The following is a 15,102-nucleotide window of genomic DNA, read 5'->3' as shown; positions in this document are numbered from 1 at the left end:
TTCCGCACTGCTCGCTGGGGGTGCGGCCCAGGGGAGGGCGGGGCGCAGGGTTATTCGCTCCGCTGCGGCCTGCGGGACGGGGCTCCGGGATTTCTCTGTGGGGTGCCGTCCTCCAGCTTCAGGAGAACGTCGTGAGCAGAGCATGTGCCAATAAAGTGTCGTAGTTATAGGTAGCATTCCGACACAGGGTTCTGTACGCAGGTGTTCTGGGCAGTTCTGTGTGCAGTCGGCTCACAGGAAGCTGTGCAGTGCTTGCTGCTGGCAGTCTTATGGGTTTCACCCAGTTTCACAACTTTCTTTGCTCTGCGGTACACCCACAAGTGGCTTTCAACACCAAAGCCTCCACGTGGCTCTCACACAAAGCCCAGGTGCCGTGGGCCAGCAGCAGAACAGAGCTGCACGCCTTGCTCCACCAACAGCCAAGGGCATAGAATCAGAGAATCATTAAGGTTGGAAAAGGCCACTAAGATCATAAGATCATCTAGTCCAACCATCAACCCAACGGCATGGTGTGTCCTTGGGCTCTGTGGTGGCAAAAGACTACTCAAAAGCCTGAGCCAGGAGGCACGGGAGCTCTGATGGTCCTGTCATGTCCTCCAGCTCTTCGTGCTGGTGGTGGCATCCACGGCTTGACATCACCTCCTGGCTCCAACTGGTGTGTGACACCACTACCTAACAACAAATCTTGAGGTTCCAGCATTTGTGTGCAAGTTGGGGAATATAAATATACACATAATAAAATTAAAAAAGTATGCTTTTTTCTTGCACTTGATCTTATGCCAGTGTACTTTGGCTAAGCACTCTGTGGCACTCTATGCAGCACTCAGCTGGCATTACAACATAATGGCTTGATAACTGTGTTGTTAGAACAAATTTGTTTGATTGAAAAGTAAATGTGTAATGCGTTACTTATTATTGTCCCATTAGCTTCATGGCTTATGTAGAGACTAATTACATGGTGTTTAGGCTGCAAGCATTCCTCTTTTGATGCATACACTTAATAAAAAAGAATCCTGTGGAGAAAATGGTAACTATTTGGTTATGATTGAGTCATACCTTGGGCATCATTACAAGGTAGCATTTCTGTATGATAACAGTACACAAGTGACAGGGTTTTCTAAGTTAATGTTTAACAGGACAGCCTGTTACTATCCCATGCTGTTCTGCAGCCCCTTATGCACATGAGAGACTCCACAAACTTAGAGGGGACCACCAGTGGGAAATAAGGGGCTGCAGGATGCCCTCGTGGTTTGCAGCCACCGCTGAGCAAAGGGAGCAATGTCAAAGCAGTTCTCATAACATTTACGATATTAAACAAATCTGGACATTGTTTAGAAATTTATTAGCAATTTTAAAATAACATCATTCCTTAGATAAAAATGCAATCTTACAGGAATATACATTTGTCCCACACAGAGATGACCCTATAGCTCGCTTGTGGGCCATTCACTCTAACTTTTCTCTGTTGACTTTAAAACGTGCGAGAGGGCAAGACGGACTCTGGCACTGATGACAGGCTTACATGATGGTTACAAACTGTACAGCATTATTTACAAAAGCATTTTTGTGGCTTCATGAAAACTAGATATAAAATTGTGGAAGGAGGTAAAGACTTGAGAGAGGGAAGGACTTGGGCGGAGGTGAGAGGAGGGCTGGGGTGGGCAGAGAGCACAGGGAAGAGTGGGAGAGGAGGTGACTGACTGGTTTATACTTGAGAGAGGTCATTTTACAGCTCTGGGCAATTCAAATGAAGGCAAAACACTTATATTTATCAACAGTTATAGCTGATGATCAGAGCAGGAAATGATGCTCCAGGGCCTGAACTGAAGAGGTGCTGAGGAACCCCATCTTCCCTGAAGTCACCGGGAAACACAGGTATGCAGTACCTTGCCAAGCCAGACCGCGCCATACAGATACAGGCCAGGTACAGCAACCCCATGCCTTAAGGAGTTTTGATCCTGCAGTGCTCAGTCATTAGTGTGGATATGAAGTCAGACTGAGTGAGAGATCAGCTCCTAAATTACATTTACACTTCCCAAACTGGACCAGATTCCAACCACTTCTTGCCAGAATTTACCCAAAGCGACTTATCCTTTGATCTACCAAGTGGCAATTGTTTGGAGGGAGACTCCGTCATTCGGAATTGATTTTTAAGGCAGTTTTAAAAGTATCTCCCCGTTTTTGTGTGTGATGCAGCAGTGTTGTCAAAGAGATATTTACAATCTGACTCCTCCTCCTCTGAAATCTTCCCACATTCAAATTGTCAAGACTGAATAATCCTGAACCAATCACTCCAATGAGCAGTCGTGACGTTGATGATGTTTAGGTAGTATTGGTTACCAGTCTACCTGCTTAGGATGGGAGTGGACTGGCTTAGGATGCTTAAAATATTAAAAGAAAAAATAAATAAATAAAGGCATTACAGCCTTTTTGAGAAAGAGTTTGCATTTTGCCTGACTGGACAAAATGCAGAACAAAACAGAAAAACACAGGTATTTTATCCTCAGAATGATGAGGCTAATGAATGGTGTCTGAGCCTGTGAGTCTGTCTTGAATAGGAAAATGCTTTGGAAAGGGGTTATTTGGACGCTGTCAGAAAAAAAAAATGCACTGTGTGGTGGGACCATGCCTGCTCTTGCTGCTACTCCGAGGGCCTAGAGTGCAGGCACTGGCCTGCGCTAGGTGAGGGCTGGGCAGGGTGCCAGGGCTCCAGGCCATAGGAGCAGGGCCAGCCCGCATGGTGTGGGGTGGGAGAACAGCATGGGAGCATGGAGATGGGCTCCCAGTCATGCCTTGCTAAGCCCTTGGTAATGCTAAAGAAGATTTCCTCCTTACTTCAGCCGTTGGTGCTGCTCGGCTTGGTTAGCCCTTCAGAAAGGGACTTGGTTAAGTTGCCTAACTGTCCCCTGCCACCTGAGGCCCACACAGCACACATGGGGCTGGCAGACATGGCACCAGTCAAGCGGAAATGTTTTGCCCTTCTGGAACTTCTTCTGTTGCAGACTGGGCAGAGTACTGCAGGGTATCTCAGATGGCAGAGGATGCACACATTTTGGCAGCTCAATCAAGGTTTGTGCCCTTAAAGGCCTGTTTTAAGATCATGTATTAACAGTTAAGTCACATTCCCTGCATAAGGTGGGGGAAGGATGGAAGATTGAACTAGAACACTAAATTTCGTTTCAGAAAAGGATTTTTCCACTCCAGTGTGATGCTGCTACTCTGATAGCAATTGTAGCTTGGTCTGTCTTCAGTACAGGATTTCTTTATGCTGTGTTTCTGCCTTCAGCCCTACCTTCTCAGGCACTGGAGCAGCAAGGCCACAATTCAGCTGTCCAGAAACAAAGCAAGAGAGAGCAAAGCTCCACAGACTGAGATCCCATCGGAAACCTTTTGGATCCCTGGGCTTGCTAACCCAGAATGAGACTTTAATATCTTTGCAACATTCGAAAGATGAGAAAAGAAATCCTATGTAGCTATTGAAATTTGCATTTCTTAATCTTTGGAGAAGAAAATAAATGTAGGAAAAATATTATTAAATTCTTTCTAGGCTCAGTTCTGTTTTCCATATTTTTTACATTAGTAAAACGTCCCTGACCAGTAGTGAACTCTATCCTTGTGTTACCAAGATGGGAACAGGGGCTTCTGATGGCCTGGAATATATATTTTTTAAATACACGCTACAAATTAATTATTGGAACTTACAAAATCTCACCACTGCCAGAAGCCTCTGAATGGATTCTATTTACTTGGTTCCCACTCACTGTTCCTCTTCCCACCCTATCCTGGGACAGTCTCAACTGGCCCATACCATAGGATGCTCAGTTTGGACTCAGTGGGGATGCCCCACTTCAGCTTTCTGGGCCCATGGGTTGGGGTTTCTCACCTAGACGTATGAAGCAAGGCCTCCAGCTTCACCTTCAACACAAGTCTGCAACCCCACGGGCTCGTGGTGCTGTCACCTTGTGCGATTGTGTCTGTGTGCAAACGCGCATACATTTCATACAGCAATCTGAAACTATCAGGCAGAAAAGACACAGGAGCCTGGCTGAGACCCATACAACTGTTATATTGGCGTCAGTCTAAAGAAAGCAATGATACATTGCTTTGGAAATTATCAAGAAATGTAAAAAATGCATTTGCCCTTTTTTTGTTGTTGTTGTTTTCATCATCGTTGTCATAGTCACTGGGGGCAGGGTTCTGAGTCAGAAAACAAAGCAGAAATAGATGCGGTTCTGTACATGGCACCTCTCTGGCTGTCCTTCCGTGCTGGGTGAAGTGGGCAGGGTAACAAACCAGGCTGGACCCTGCAGCAGCAGCAGCATCCACGCCATCATCATCCGTATGTCCAGCTGAAGATACAGGTGATGCAAAAAAGGTCTGTGGATAGTGAAACTCCAGCTCTGGACCACGAGTTCCGCTTGCTTCCCTGTCACATCAGCCACACAGAATAAGGAAGAAAAAAGAAATGCACCCGGTGTGGCTGGCCCAGTACTGCCTGGAGTAATGAGCAGGAGTGGTAAAGGGATGAGGTTTGTTGTTTTGTAAGAAATGTCTTTAGTCTGCAGCGTACTCCTGCAAGTCAGAGATGCTCAGTGGCAAACAGCAGATCGTTTTCCCCTTTCTCTCCTTCTTTCCATGCCACTCCTTGGCCATTGGTTCCTCCGTGGCTTCCATCCACAGCACAGTGACTGTACCCATCATCTACTCCTGCACACTGGGAGAGGAAGGACCCCCACGTACTATGCCTGTCCCACTTCCATCACCCCCAGACTCCACCTCACCTGAAGGAGGCAGTAGCTCTTTGCTCAGACCTGTCACAATGTACACGTTGCGTGTATCTCAAATAGAAATAAACAAAACAAATAAACAAAAAAGCCACCCTCCCCAGAAAGAGAAATTGCACAGCTGGCACCAGCAATGCCTATATTGAACACCTGCCCCTCAGACAGCACAAGGCATCTGCATGCTCTGCTAGCCATGCACTTCTCACTCTGCAGGACCTAAGCCATTTTCCAGCAGGCTGCGACTTCCTGGCTATTGTCGGCTTTGACCCATGGGGGAGCTACAGCTTCACCAGCAATGTGCAGGGCACAGTCCTTTCCATTCTTCTCCTTCCCTTCAGGAAAAGTCCTAAAAGATGACAAGTGCTGGCAGACATCCAGAATGCCCCTTGCCTCCGCTGCTCTAGGCCAGTACTTTATTAATCAGGAGCAAGGAGCACCCCTGTCTCTTACTGGGAGGGCCGGGGGACTTTCTAGTGGAGGAAAATGAGATAGGGAGCCCCTTTGCTACTTTCGTTTTCAGAAAACAGCCAGTACAGCATTATTTACTTTCAAGTAGCTTTGGAGCACTGCAGAGCTACCAACAGCAAACTCACAAAGGGAGAACTGCTCGCATGCCAATCACAGTACAGACAAGAGGGATGGAAAAAATGAGGCTGACAGACTTCAGGTGGTTGCTTTCTCCAGGACTTGGATTGGGACTCTGATACCAGATGGTTGCTTAAGTGGGTTCACATTTCCCCACTTTAAAAGGATTTTGGTTGGCAAGGCATCTTGAGCTGCTACTGGCCAGTTCAGAATAACAAGGAAAAAGTGCACTTTCAAAAATATCTTCCACTATTTCTGCTTAGTGGCCCCAGCAGAGTCAAGAAGTAAACCCAAGGGCATTACAAAAACACATAATAAATGATATACTCAAACATCTGTGAAGTTCAAGACTGGAATGGAAGTTTAGCTCTGAGTCAGATCACACCTCTGAGCACTCATCAAGTTTGTGAAACATCTTGAAAAGGGAGAAAACCAGCAGCAGTCTAGACAGAAATCAGACACATGAAATCTAATAATATCTCCCTGGTTTCTCAGCCTCTGCCACAGGTTAGGGCCGTGTACCATCGTGGGGTGAATCAGGAGAGATTCACACTCAGCAGCAGGGAAATATGGCTGGGACATGCTGCGCCATCGGATGTTTTGTGACTTAGAGCATGACCCATATGCTAAGGTCTGGGAACGCTCATGGAAACACACAAAAATCACCAAACATCCGTGTCATGACCAGACCACAGCAATTTTCCTAAGCAATGATTCAGTGCTCTGTCCCTCACTTACCCAGTGCTTTTAGCCCAGAGTTAAGCACATTTATTTTGCAAACGATTCTGCCATTTGCATTTGCTTAATCCAAGATCCTCTTACAACGATCAGGATGAACTATCTAACCTCAATCTGCAAGCAGGTGCTTTCCCCCTCCCTGAATTGCTGGTGCCAGCTGAAGACATGGGATGGATCTTCCACATGGGCTTGGGGATCTTGCCACTCTCTCGTGGGAAGAGACTTTCAGAGAGGCTGAGCAAAAGGAAAGAAAACAAAGCCTGAAAAAACATCCCGGCCTCGGGAAGAAAGGTACTCTACCAACAAAGTCATCGTGCATGTTTAAAGAGCTGACGAGGAAGGGTAATGAACACAAGATATGCAAAATCAGTAACGTTCGACCTGTCAGTGGATTGCAGAATAGTTACTTACACCAGGTACACTTTGTTCATTGTACAAATTAAAAAAGGAAAAAAAATAGTACCCCTGTCCCCGACCACACGTAGAAAAGCACTTAAAAGTTCAAAGGTAAAGCTTGGCACATTCCAAATACGAAATGATTCACTTGACATGCAGCAAAATATACAAGAAGTGACTCTTTTTTTCTTTTTTTTTTTCTTCTTAAACAAACTTAATTCGATTCGATATATTTGCTTGGCACAATTGCAATTCCTTTTAAAAAAATATTTGAAAAATACCGAAACTGACCTGAATTCAAGTATAACGGTTTCTTCAACAGAAACATCATCAATGCAATAAAACATCACACGGAATATATTGAAGCGTAACGCCTTCTGCTTGGTTGTCCCCCCACCCCGTTAATTTTTTTTTCTATACAGTTTTAATGCCAACACGACTTACGATTGTATTTTAAAATTAATATTATTGCATTGTTTTTGCATATCTTGTGGAACAGAAAATGCAAAGAGTTACTGATTCCCCTCCCGACAGCAGGCACTACTTCAGCACTGCATCCCAACGGCCCCATTGGTCCCTGGGACGTGTGGGGCTGTGCCAAGTGTGCTGCCTGCTGCCATTATATGATAACACAACAACAAAAAAAGGAGGTTCTGCTCGCTTGCAAATCAGATGACAGAGTCTCGGTGTACATAGTGATCAGTAAAACTCGCCTACAGCGTTATGCTTATACCAAATGCCAATGGAGAAAAGAACCTGGCTTAAATAATATAACATGGTCAAACCAATGTAACATCTGCAAAGGTGAAAATAAACCCAAACAAAAAGGTAGGTGGTTACAGAACCTTGTAAACACTCCCTTCTCCCTCTGAAAAATTATAATAAAAATAAAATAGTCAAAATAAAAACCGCAACATGCTCTCAAGGAAACACCGAACTGTGGGACAAGGAGAGACCCGTGCCTGGCCACTCCCCACTCTCCCACTGGCTGGCGGGCTCGGCTGTCTGAGCTCCAATTGGTCGGCAGGTGACTTGCCCGCACACGGGTTGGCTGGTGAGCAACCCTCGAGCTCTGATTGGCCAACAGCAGGAGCCACTGCAGTCCCCGCGCTCCCCTTTTGGCGGCGCTGCGTCCTCCGGGCCCGGGCGGCGGGGCCGGGGTGGCCAGGGGCGGTGAGGCTCGGACAGAACATGTGCAAAATGATTTTTACAAGCAAAGTTGAAGGATGCCCACTGGAGGCTGGGCGCGTTTGGCTGGGCCGCCCTTGGGAGGCAGTCGTCGTGCCTTGTGCAGGGACTGGAAAAAGAGGGAGCTGGCTCTCCTCCTGGGCGCCGCACTCTTTCCAGGCGGCTGCGTGCCGGGGTCCTATCCGCTCCTGACAAGCTCTCTGCCACCACCCAACTCTGCGACTCGTCCCAACAGAAATGAATGAAGAACGCTGTTCCGGTTACTCCAGGTCACGAGAACAGTGAGGCACTTCTGAAACAAACCCATTAGGAACATTGAAACAAATAAAAAACCAGCATCGCTTCCAGCCCTGGCAACTACAGGCTGCTGATATAAATCCTGCTGTCCTTCAGCTCCTCCTGACTTTTTCTACAATCCGGGTTCTGCACCTCTTCCTCTTCCTCGCCTGCACTGTCCTGCCCTGCGTCCCTGCAGTTAACAAAAGGCAACAGGTTGCCATTGGGGCTCTGCTTGCTGTTACCATTGAGAATGTTGTCTGCTGCGTTTTCCATCTCTTCTATCGTCATGTCGCAGGCATCAGCGAGTTCCTGGGTCGTGACCTCAATGAACTTTGGATCTTGAGCAAACTGCATCAGTCCTTCCGAAATCAATACCTTCAGGAGGAGGCAGGGAACCAGAGACAAAAGCAGACATTAGCACCTTGAGTTGCCAGCCCTACTGCACCCCTACCGCATCTCCTTGTAGGCCATGCTGGCCATGCTGGCCCCTCTCCTCCCATTCATGCTGCTAACCCCTGCTCACAGGTGGACTTTGGCTTTGCTGTGCCCTCCCAAGGGCCATGTTCCTACACTGGCCTCCACACCTCCCATGTCCCCACGCCACCATGGCCTTACCGCTTCGACCAGGCTGCTGGCGCTGCCATGCAACTGCCTGCTGCTCCCCGCTGTCTGGCTGGGGACGGTGAGGGACACCGGCCTGGCTCTTCTTGGGCTGTCAGAGCTGTCGGGGAATCTGGAGCTGCAGTGCACGGAGGGGAAGCTGCTGTTGAGCTTCTCGCTGGACTCAGCCCCCTCGAGGCGCAGCGTCGGGATGGGCTGCTGTGGCCAGCCTCGGCTGCAGGGTGTAGCAGGCGGTGTGGCACACAGCCGGGAGAACGTGGTGGGGGAATGGCTTCGCTGGAGGAGGGGGCTCAGGCCGGCCACTGCCAATGCCTGCAGAGAGAGGGGGGACACATGGAGTGAGGGCTCACTCAAACTGCAGGGCTGGGATGGCAGAGCGCTGGAGGAACTACCCACAAGAGGCCCAGAGTGTCTTGAGGCTTGGACCAGATGATCTTAGTGGCCTTTTCCAACCATAATGACCTTTATGAGGCTTGTGAAATAGCTGTCAGCTCTTGCAGTGGTTGGGATGTTTCTCCAAACTCATTTTGCAACTTTTCCTTTAAGTGGTGTAGCTTGCACCAGTGCCAAGCACCAGACTGAGAACTCTCAAGGCTGAGCTTTTTTCACCCTGGACCCACCATGCTGACAGGAGGGATGAGCCCTGTGCCCCACAGCCCTGCCAGAAACACCACCTCTTCTCCACTGGCTGTGACAGAGCTTCGTTTTCCCACATTGTCACCACACATACTGCTAGCTTTTACTGCCAATTGCTGTGCTTTTTCTAAGCACCCATTGTAGAACCTGAACGAATACCAGATGTGAATTTTAGATATGTCAGCAGATGGCAACAATTATAAAACCACCACTGGATTTTAAGGCATCTGCTGTGGGTGGGAAGATCAATATCTGATGATTGTACTTTGAGCCTTCCAGCCCTTCCCACAATTACATTCACAGCCCCTGAGTCATTCAGTTTCCTTTTGATAACAAATTTCTCAAAAAGCCCCTTGCTGCACAGGGCTGATCTGATGCTTTATTCATGGTGGATGCTGCCTGTTTCATAAGCAGTGCCATCAGAATCAGCAGCTCATCTCATGCCATGCAGCTCACTGCTGTCTAATATGAATAAGGAATAAACACATAGAAAATACAAAATGTGGCTCTTGGAGTTTGTCTCTGCAACTTCAGCTGTCTCAAAGCAATGGGTTTAGTCCAAGCTTATTGGGCAGAGGCACACCAGAAGGCTCCTTCCTCTTGGATACCTGCTTGACAATGCTCTCTGGAGGGAGGATGAGACTTAGACAAGGCTTATTACACTTGCCCTTTGGAGATGCTGTTTCTCTCTGTTGACCACAAGGACTGAACTGACTAGTTTAAACTGGACAGCTGACTTTTAAATATCTGAAGGTAAGTCAAGCTTAATCGATCTGCCACTGAAATTCCAGTGAACTGCTGTCAGTGTGCTGTGCTGCTGATTTCAGTTGCAGACAAACAAAAGAATCAATTATTGGTCACCTACAAAGTTTACCATGATTTTCTCAAGAATTACATTCCAGAGTCCTATCAAGTATTATCAAGGAAGAAAGCCCTTAAAAATTAATCATGTAGGCTGTGATGGCATCAGCATTCCTTTACACTGGGGACTTTAAGGAGAGCCCTAGATCTGTCAGGCAGAACAACAGAACCAGAATTTCAGCTTAGTAGAAACACATACAAGGTGTTTATCCAAAATGCAAGGTACCAAGGAGGTTGAAATAAACTCTTAGGGATTACTTTTTCAGCTGTATATATATTTAGATATAATTATGCATCAGTATTTCATGAGAATCCTCCTTCAAACTGAGAAACAACTGAATCCATTGTGCTTAGCAGAGGCAACATTTCCACTTCATATTCTCATTTTAAGTACTTTTGGAGGCAGATGACTTTGCAAAGTACTAACACTGCTGGGTGCTGCCAGCTGGAAGCCAGATGCCAATTTCATGATGACCCTGTAGTCTGGCTGGGGGATGCTGAGGTGGGTAGAGCTCTGTCCCTCTAGGTTTGTAACTGTATGGTGGGATGAAGAAGGACAAAGAAGCTCCATCTTCTTTGTACAGGTTAAAAGGAGGCGATTCTGCTGGCCAGGCAGGGTGAGAGGGTAGGAGGCATGTGCCCCCTCTGCCTGCAGGAGGGAACTTTTCTCTGTACCCTGTCCTGAAAGATGCACTGCCACAGCTGTAGCTTTCTGCAGACCACTGCTTTCTGGAGAATGATCCTTACAGTATAACTGGCTGCTGCTGCTGTCAGGAATGGAAGTGATAAAGCACAGAGCATCCCTGGTGCACTCACCTCTCACTCCTCCAGCTGTTGTGAGTTCTCACTCCTCCCTTCCCTGCCATGTGGCATTGTCTGCTCCTATGCCCCTGTTCTGCCTTGCCCTGGGGGAGTATGTGGAGTGGGATGCTCCACATTGCAAGAGTGGTGCTGCCATTGGCACCTGTTTCTTTTATGGTGACAGTGATGCCATCAGAATAAAAGACACAAATCTACTCTGGACTATGACAGTTGGCTAACCGTCTAGATATGTGCTTAAGCATACACTGGTAGACTGCTGAATGCAGTTATAAAGGTCTTAAGAGGCTGATAAATTACATGTAATCAATTTATCTTTTAAATGATTAATTACCTTTACTGGCTAGTTTCATTAATATGAAATTAGACTTGACACATTTTATTCATATGTGCACTATTGTCCAAGCCAGTGCAACTGCACAACAGAGTGCAGTTTGGGTAGTTATTTTTATCTGATAGCTAGGTTTCTATTCTGCTCTTTAATGAACATCAGGTAATGATAGCTCTGATGACTCTAAAGAATATGTCCCTGTAACACTCTCCTGGAATTATAAAAATCCTGAAATGAGTGGGATGACAACTACATTTTCTAAAAATTGGGCCTATAATATGGGTGAGAAATTATCTCGAAAGGTGTTTAAAAGTTGGCTGGCAATGGGAGAGCACTGCACATGGTGGATTCTCAGTTATATTGCTGGACCCTTTGTGGTTATGAAAAACTCACCTGATGATGTACCATTTGTAAAGGCAGAACTGTCTTCTGCGAGACATCTACGCCCTGGTTTTTCTGTCTTTTCAGACACTCTAAGTGAAAAGATGCTCGTCGACCTGAAACACCAATCACAAACAACTGTGTCCATCACTCATATTATACTATGGATAATCTGAGTTCAATTTCATTTACTTCAGTTCCTCTGGAGAGACAGCCAAGACCCACAATTAAGCTCTGTCTGCTTTCCCTCTACACCTTACCCTTTCCCAGGTACTTGTATTTGTGTTGCTGATTTTAATTTTCGAGACATCACTGCAAAACACAGTCAAGTGACATGGGCTAACTAACTTATTTTCCAAGCAGACTGCAAGACAAAATTCTGGATGATTCTACGATTGTCCCAAGCAGTTAAAGTGTTCTCAAATCTTTCTGGTTCAGGCAAAAAAGTTGGCAGGGCTGAAAGGGCAACTGAGGTCCTGGCGCTATGCCTGGCTGTGCCCAGTATTCAGGAGGAGATGTGTGGCTGCTCAGGTGACATTGGTCTCCCACTTGCATGTGACCTGTCTCCCTTAGCAGCCAGACATACCACAGTTTATGAGGCTGTGTCTGCATCAAGATCAAGTGGAAGTGAATTAATTCAGTGGTTGAATTCATTGGTGAATTAAGTGTTGGGTATGTACAGATGTGGTGCTTTTAGTAAACTGAAAAGAAGGGAAGAGAAAAAGTCTTCTTTTTTAAAGAAAATAAGAGGTGTTGGGAAGAACTATTAAAATATCTGCATTGTTTACTTGATTTAAAAGTAAGCTTTATTTCTGTAACTAAGAGAAATGTGCTCCCTACACAGGAATTTCAAAGTACTGCAAAGTATGCAAATGCATAAACTTTACTTCTAAAGAATGGCAAATAAAGCCATTATTTAAGATAAAGCTGTATGGCACACTAAAATGTTTTGTCTACTTCTTGATCTAATTGACATTGTAACATAGGAAAGAAAATTCAAAGTCTGAAAATAGTAAGAATCTATATTATTAATATGTTGAGAATAAGCCCTCTTGGGGAATGGAGGGAATATCTGTTATAGCACAGAGAACTGATGCTGCCATAGAGATGTTTTCTCTTTCTTGAAAAAAAAAACCTACCAACAACATAATAATGTTCTGCATCACTATCTATTCACTAGAATGTAGTTAATGCAGTATTGTATCAAGGACTGGCAACAAATTTGGCCTTCCACATAGACACATAAAGTATCTCATTTTATTCTAATTTTTTTTTTTTTTGAATATATGAGGTTTATTTTATTTTCACAAAATCTTGTGACTCATGGATTTCTCCTGAGCATAGTCTGCAGACTCAGCACTTGAAAATCTTCAGGTACAATTAGAGCACAAAGCAAATTTGAATTGTATTAACTTCAACTGAAATTCACTGTTTTCCCTGTAGCAGACAAAAGAGACAACTCCTTTCTCCCTGCTGAATACACACAGAACAGAACACCATATACTCAAGGCCAGTCTACCTGGTGAACTCCCTAGTGATTGTTTGGAGAGCCTACAGAGCTCTAATAAACTTCTCTAATTCGTAAGAAGGTTTAATCAAACAGATGACATGGACTATCCAAACAGCCACAGGTTTATATACTGACTGAACATAAAGTCAGTAGAACCCCCTGCCTGATCAGGACAGCATGCATGCCATGGGATTCTTGGTCTCAATATCTAAATGCATCAAACACCGACACCCAGCCCCATGTATGCTGGGATTTCTCCAGCAAGATGTAAGAACTCAGCCAAGGTAGAGGAGAACACAGTTGGCATGTTGTGAAGGGATGTTACCTAGTGCTGAGGAGCACAGAAACCCTTTCTTCGGAGAGTGCCGGGTGTCCTCTCCTTTGTTGTTTTCTGGTGGAGTAAGTTGTCTGTTTTCGTCATCTTGGTATGCGAGCCTGGAAAGGAGAGCAAAGGGATTCTAGGAAAGTAGTTCATATTGGACAGAATAACCCCTCTTCCAGCAGGAAAGCCAGGAAGATCATGCTATCAAATGGATGTGAGCTAGCTAACAGGTCCAGGTGAAGCAACAGAGACCGTGAAATAGGGATGCTCTAAATACGAGATGTGGGAGCATTAGGCAGTAGAATCATAGAATCATAGAATCACAGAATTGCTCAGGTTGGAAAAGACCTTCAAGATCAGCAAGTCCACACACAACCTAACCAAACTAGCCTAACAACCCACCACTAAATCACGTCCCTGAGCACCACATCCAAACAGTTTTTAAACACATCCAGGGATGGTGAAAGAAGCGAATGGTGGGGAGGCACTGCACATCCAGATGTCTCATTCAGAGGGGAAGGAAAATCTTATGCAAAAGATCCAAAAGGTCTCTCTTTCAATATTATTTTGTTATTTCTCAGGGCTGAACTGCTTTTTGTTTTTCTTTAAACTGATTCTGAATTGCGTGACTAAAGTTTTCTGGCCTTATCTCATAAATTGAAAAAATTGTAGAAAAATGTTTCATCTTCCCACCTCTCCCCCTTAATTCAAGAACCACCCAAACACTTTGACTAAAGCTGCAAAGCTCACATTTCAGTAGAGAGCAGACTTGGTTCACTACAGTACTCAATGTCTTCATTCAAATTTTCATCATAAGTCTCATCCTGAGACACTTCCTCTTGGCAAACAATTGCCAGCTGGCTGTCTCTGGAACTGGAGCTAATGAGCAAAAAAGACAAGTCAAGATACAGAGACGGTAAAGAAAACCTGCTATAGAGACAAGAATGACAGGCTCCATCTGTCTCAGTTTATTACAATGTTGCAGAGCTATGGTAAAAAAATCAGTCACTGAACACAACCGAAGAGTTCACAAATACAAAAACAACAACCACTGCCTGTGCCCTCTTTCAGAGGAAGTTTCTTAAGTCAATACTGAATGATACTGGAAACATTTTGTTGTCATTTGTGACTACATGTATTCTATACACGTGCATATCACCCTAAAATTTTTTCCAAGGCTGTGGACTTGAAGTATAATCTGATATGGGTTCTTGGAAATTCAGCTTTTTATCTTGTTGCAAAAGCTTTGGTTATGAACTTCAAAGAGGAGCGTCCATGACAGAATAACCTTCTCAGCTCTGTGGTGTACAGTCTCTATCTCTCAAATCCTTCATTCTACATCATCTCTCCCTTTTGCCTCTTCTTTACTTCCTCATTTCTTCCGGTGTTTTCCACCTTTTCTCCCTTTCTTCTCATCACTAGCTGCAGAATGCTTCTGTCTGAATTCATTTGATCTTTTCAAACTCCTTGGCATAACAGCCCTTAACTCCCTGCTTGGCTCCACTTTGTCCCTCTGATTCAAGTCTCAGCCCTCATATTTCACTTCATTCTGAGTTTGTTTTCTGAGGAGTAGAGTAAAATCTGAGGTTAGTGTGAATCTTTGAAACACTGACATGCAGATATTAGAGTCAGTTTTACTAGCATTCACAGA

General features: G+C 45.3%; 1 protein-coding gene across 5 annotated transcripts in view; it reads right to left on the bottom strand.

Annotated features, from left to right (window-relative positions):
• Nucleotides 1-1,321: 1,321 nt before the first annotated feature.
• The window catches only part of LOC104911865 (voltage-dependent L-type calcium channel subunit alpha-1C-like), a 32,424-nt gene continuing 18,643 nt past the window's right edge, over nt 1,322-15,102 (bottom strand). For 3 of the 5 annotated variants that reach the window (XM_010714111.2, XM_019616320.1, XM_010714117.2), the window contains 5 exons: nt 14,202-14,330; nt 13,455-13,564; nt 11,632-11,735; nt 8,586-8,903; nt 1,322-8,345 (listed from right to left, as the gene is read on the bottom strand). In XM_010714111.2, coding sequence (XP_010712413.1) covers nt 8,049-8,345; nt 8,586-8,903; nt 11,632-11,735; nt 13,455-13,564; nt 14,202-14,330 — 958 coding nt within the window. In that variant the 3' untranslated portion in view covers nt 1,322-8,048. The remainder of the gene's footprint in view (nt 8,346-8,585; nt 8,904-11,631; nt 11,736-13,454; nt 13,565-14,201; nt 14,331-15,102) is intronic. The other 2 variants (XM_010714122.2, XM_010714127.2) reach the window with 2 other exon arrangements.

This window comes from Meleagris gallopavo, chromosome 1, assembly GCF_000146605.3.
Source record: "Meleagris gallopavo isolate NT-WF06-2002-E0010 breed Aviagen turkey brand Nicholas breeding stock chromosome 1, Turkey_5.1, whole genome shotgun sequence".
Classification (NCBI taxonomy): Eukaryota; Metazoa; Chordata; class Aves; order Galliformes; family Phasianidae; genus Meleagris; species Meleagris gallopavo.
The sequence above is the reverse complement of the archived record's forward strand: the minus strand, read 5'-3'. Positions and strand labels throughout refer to the sequence as shown.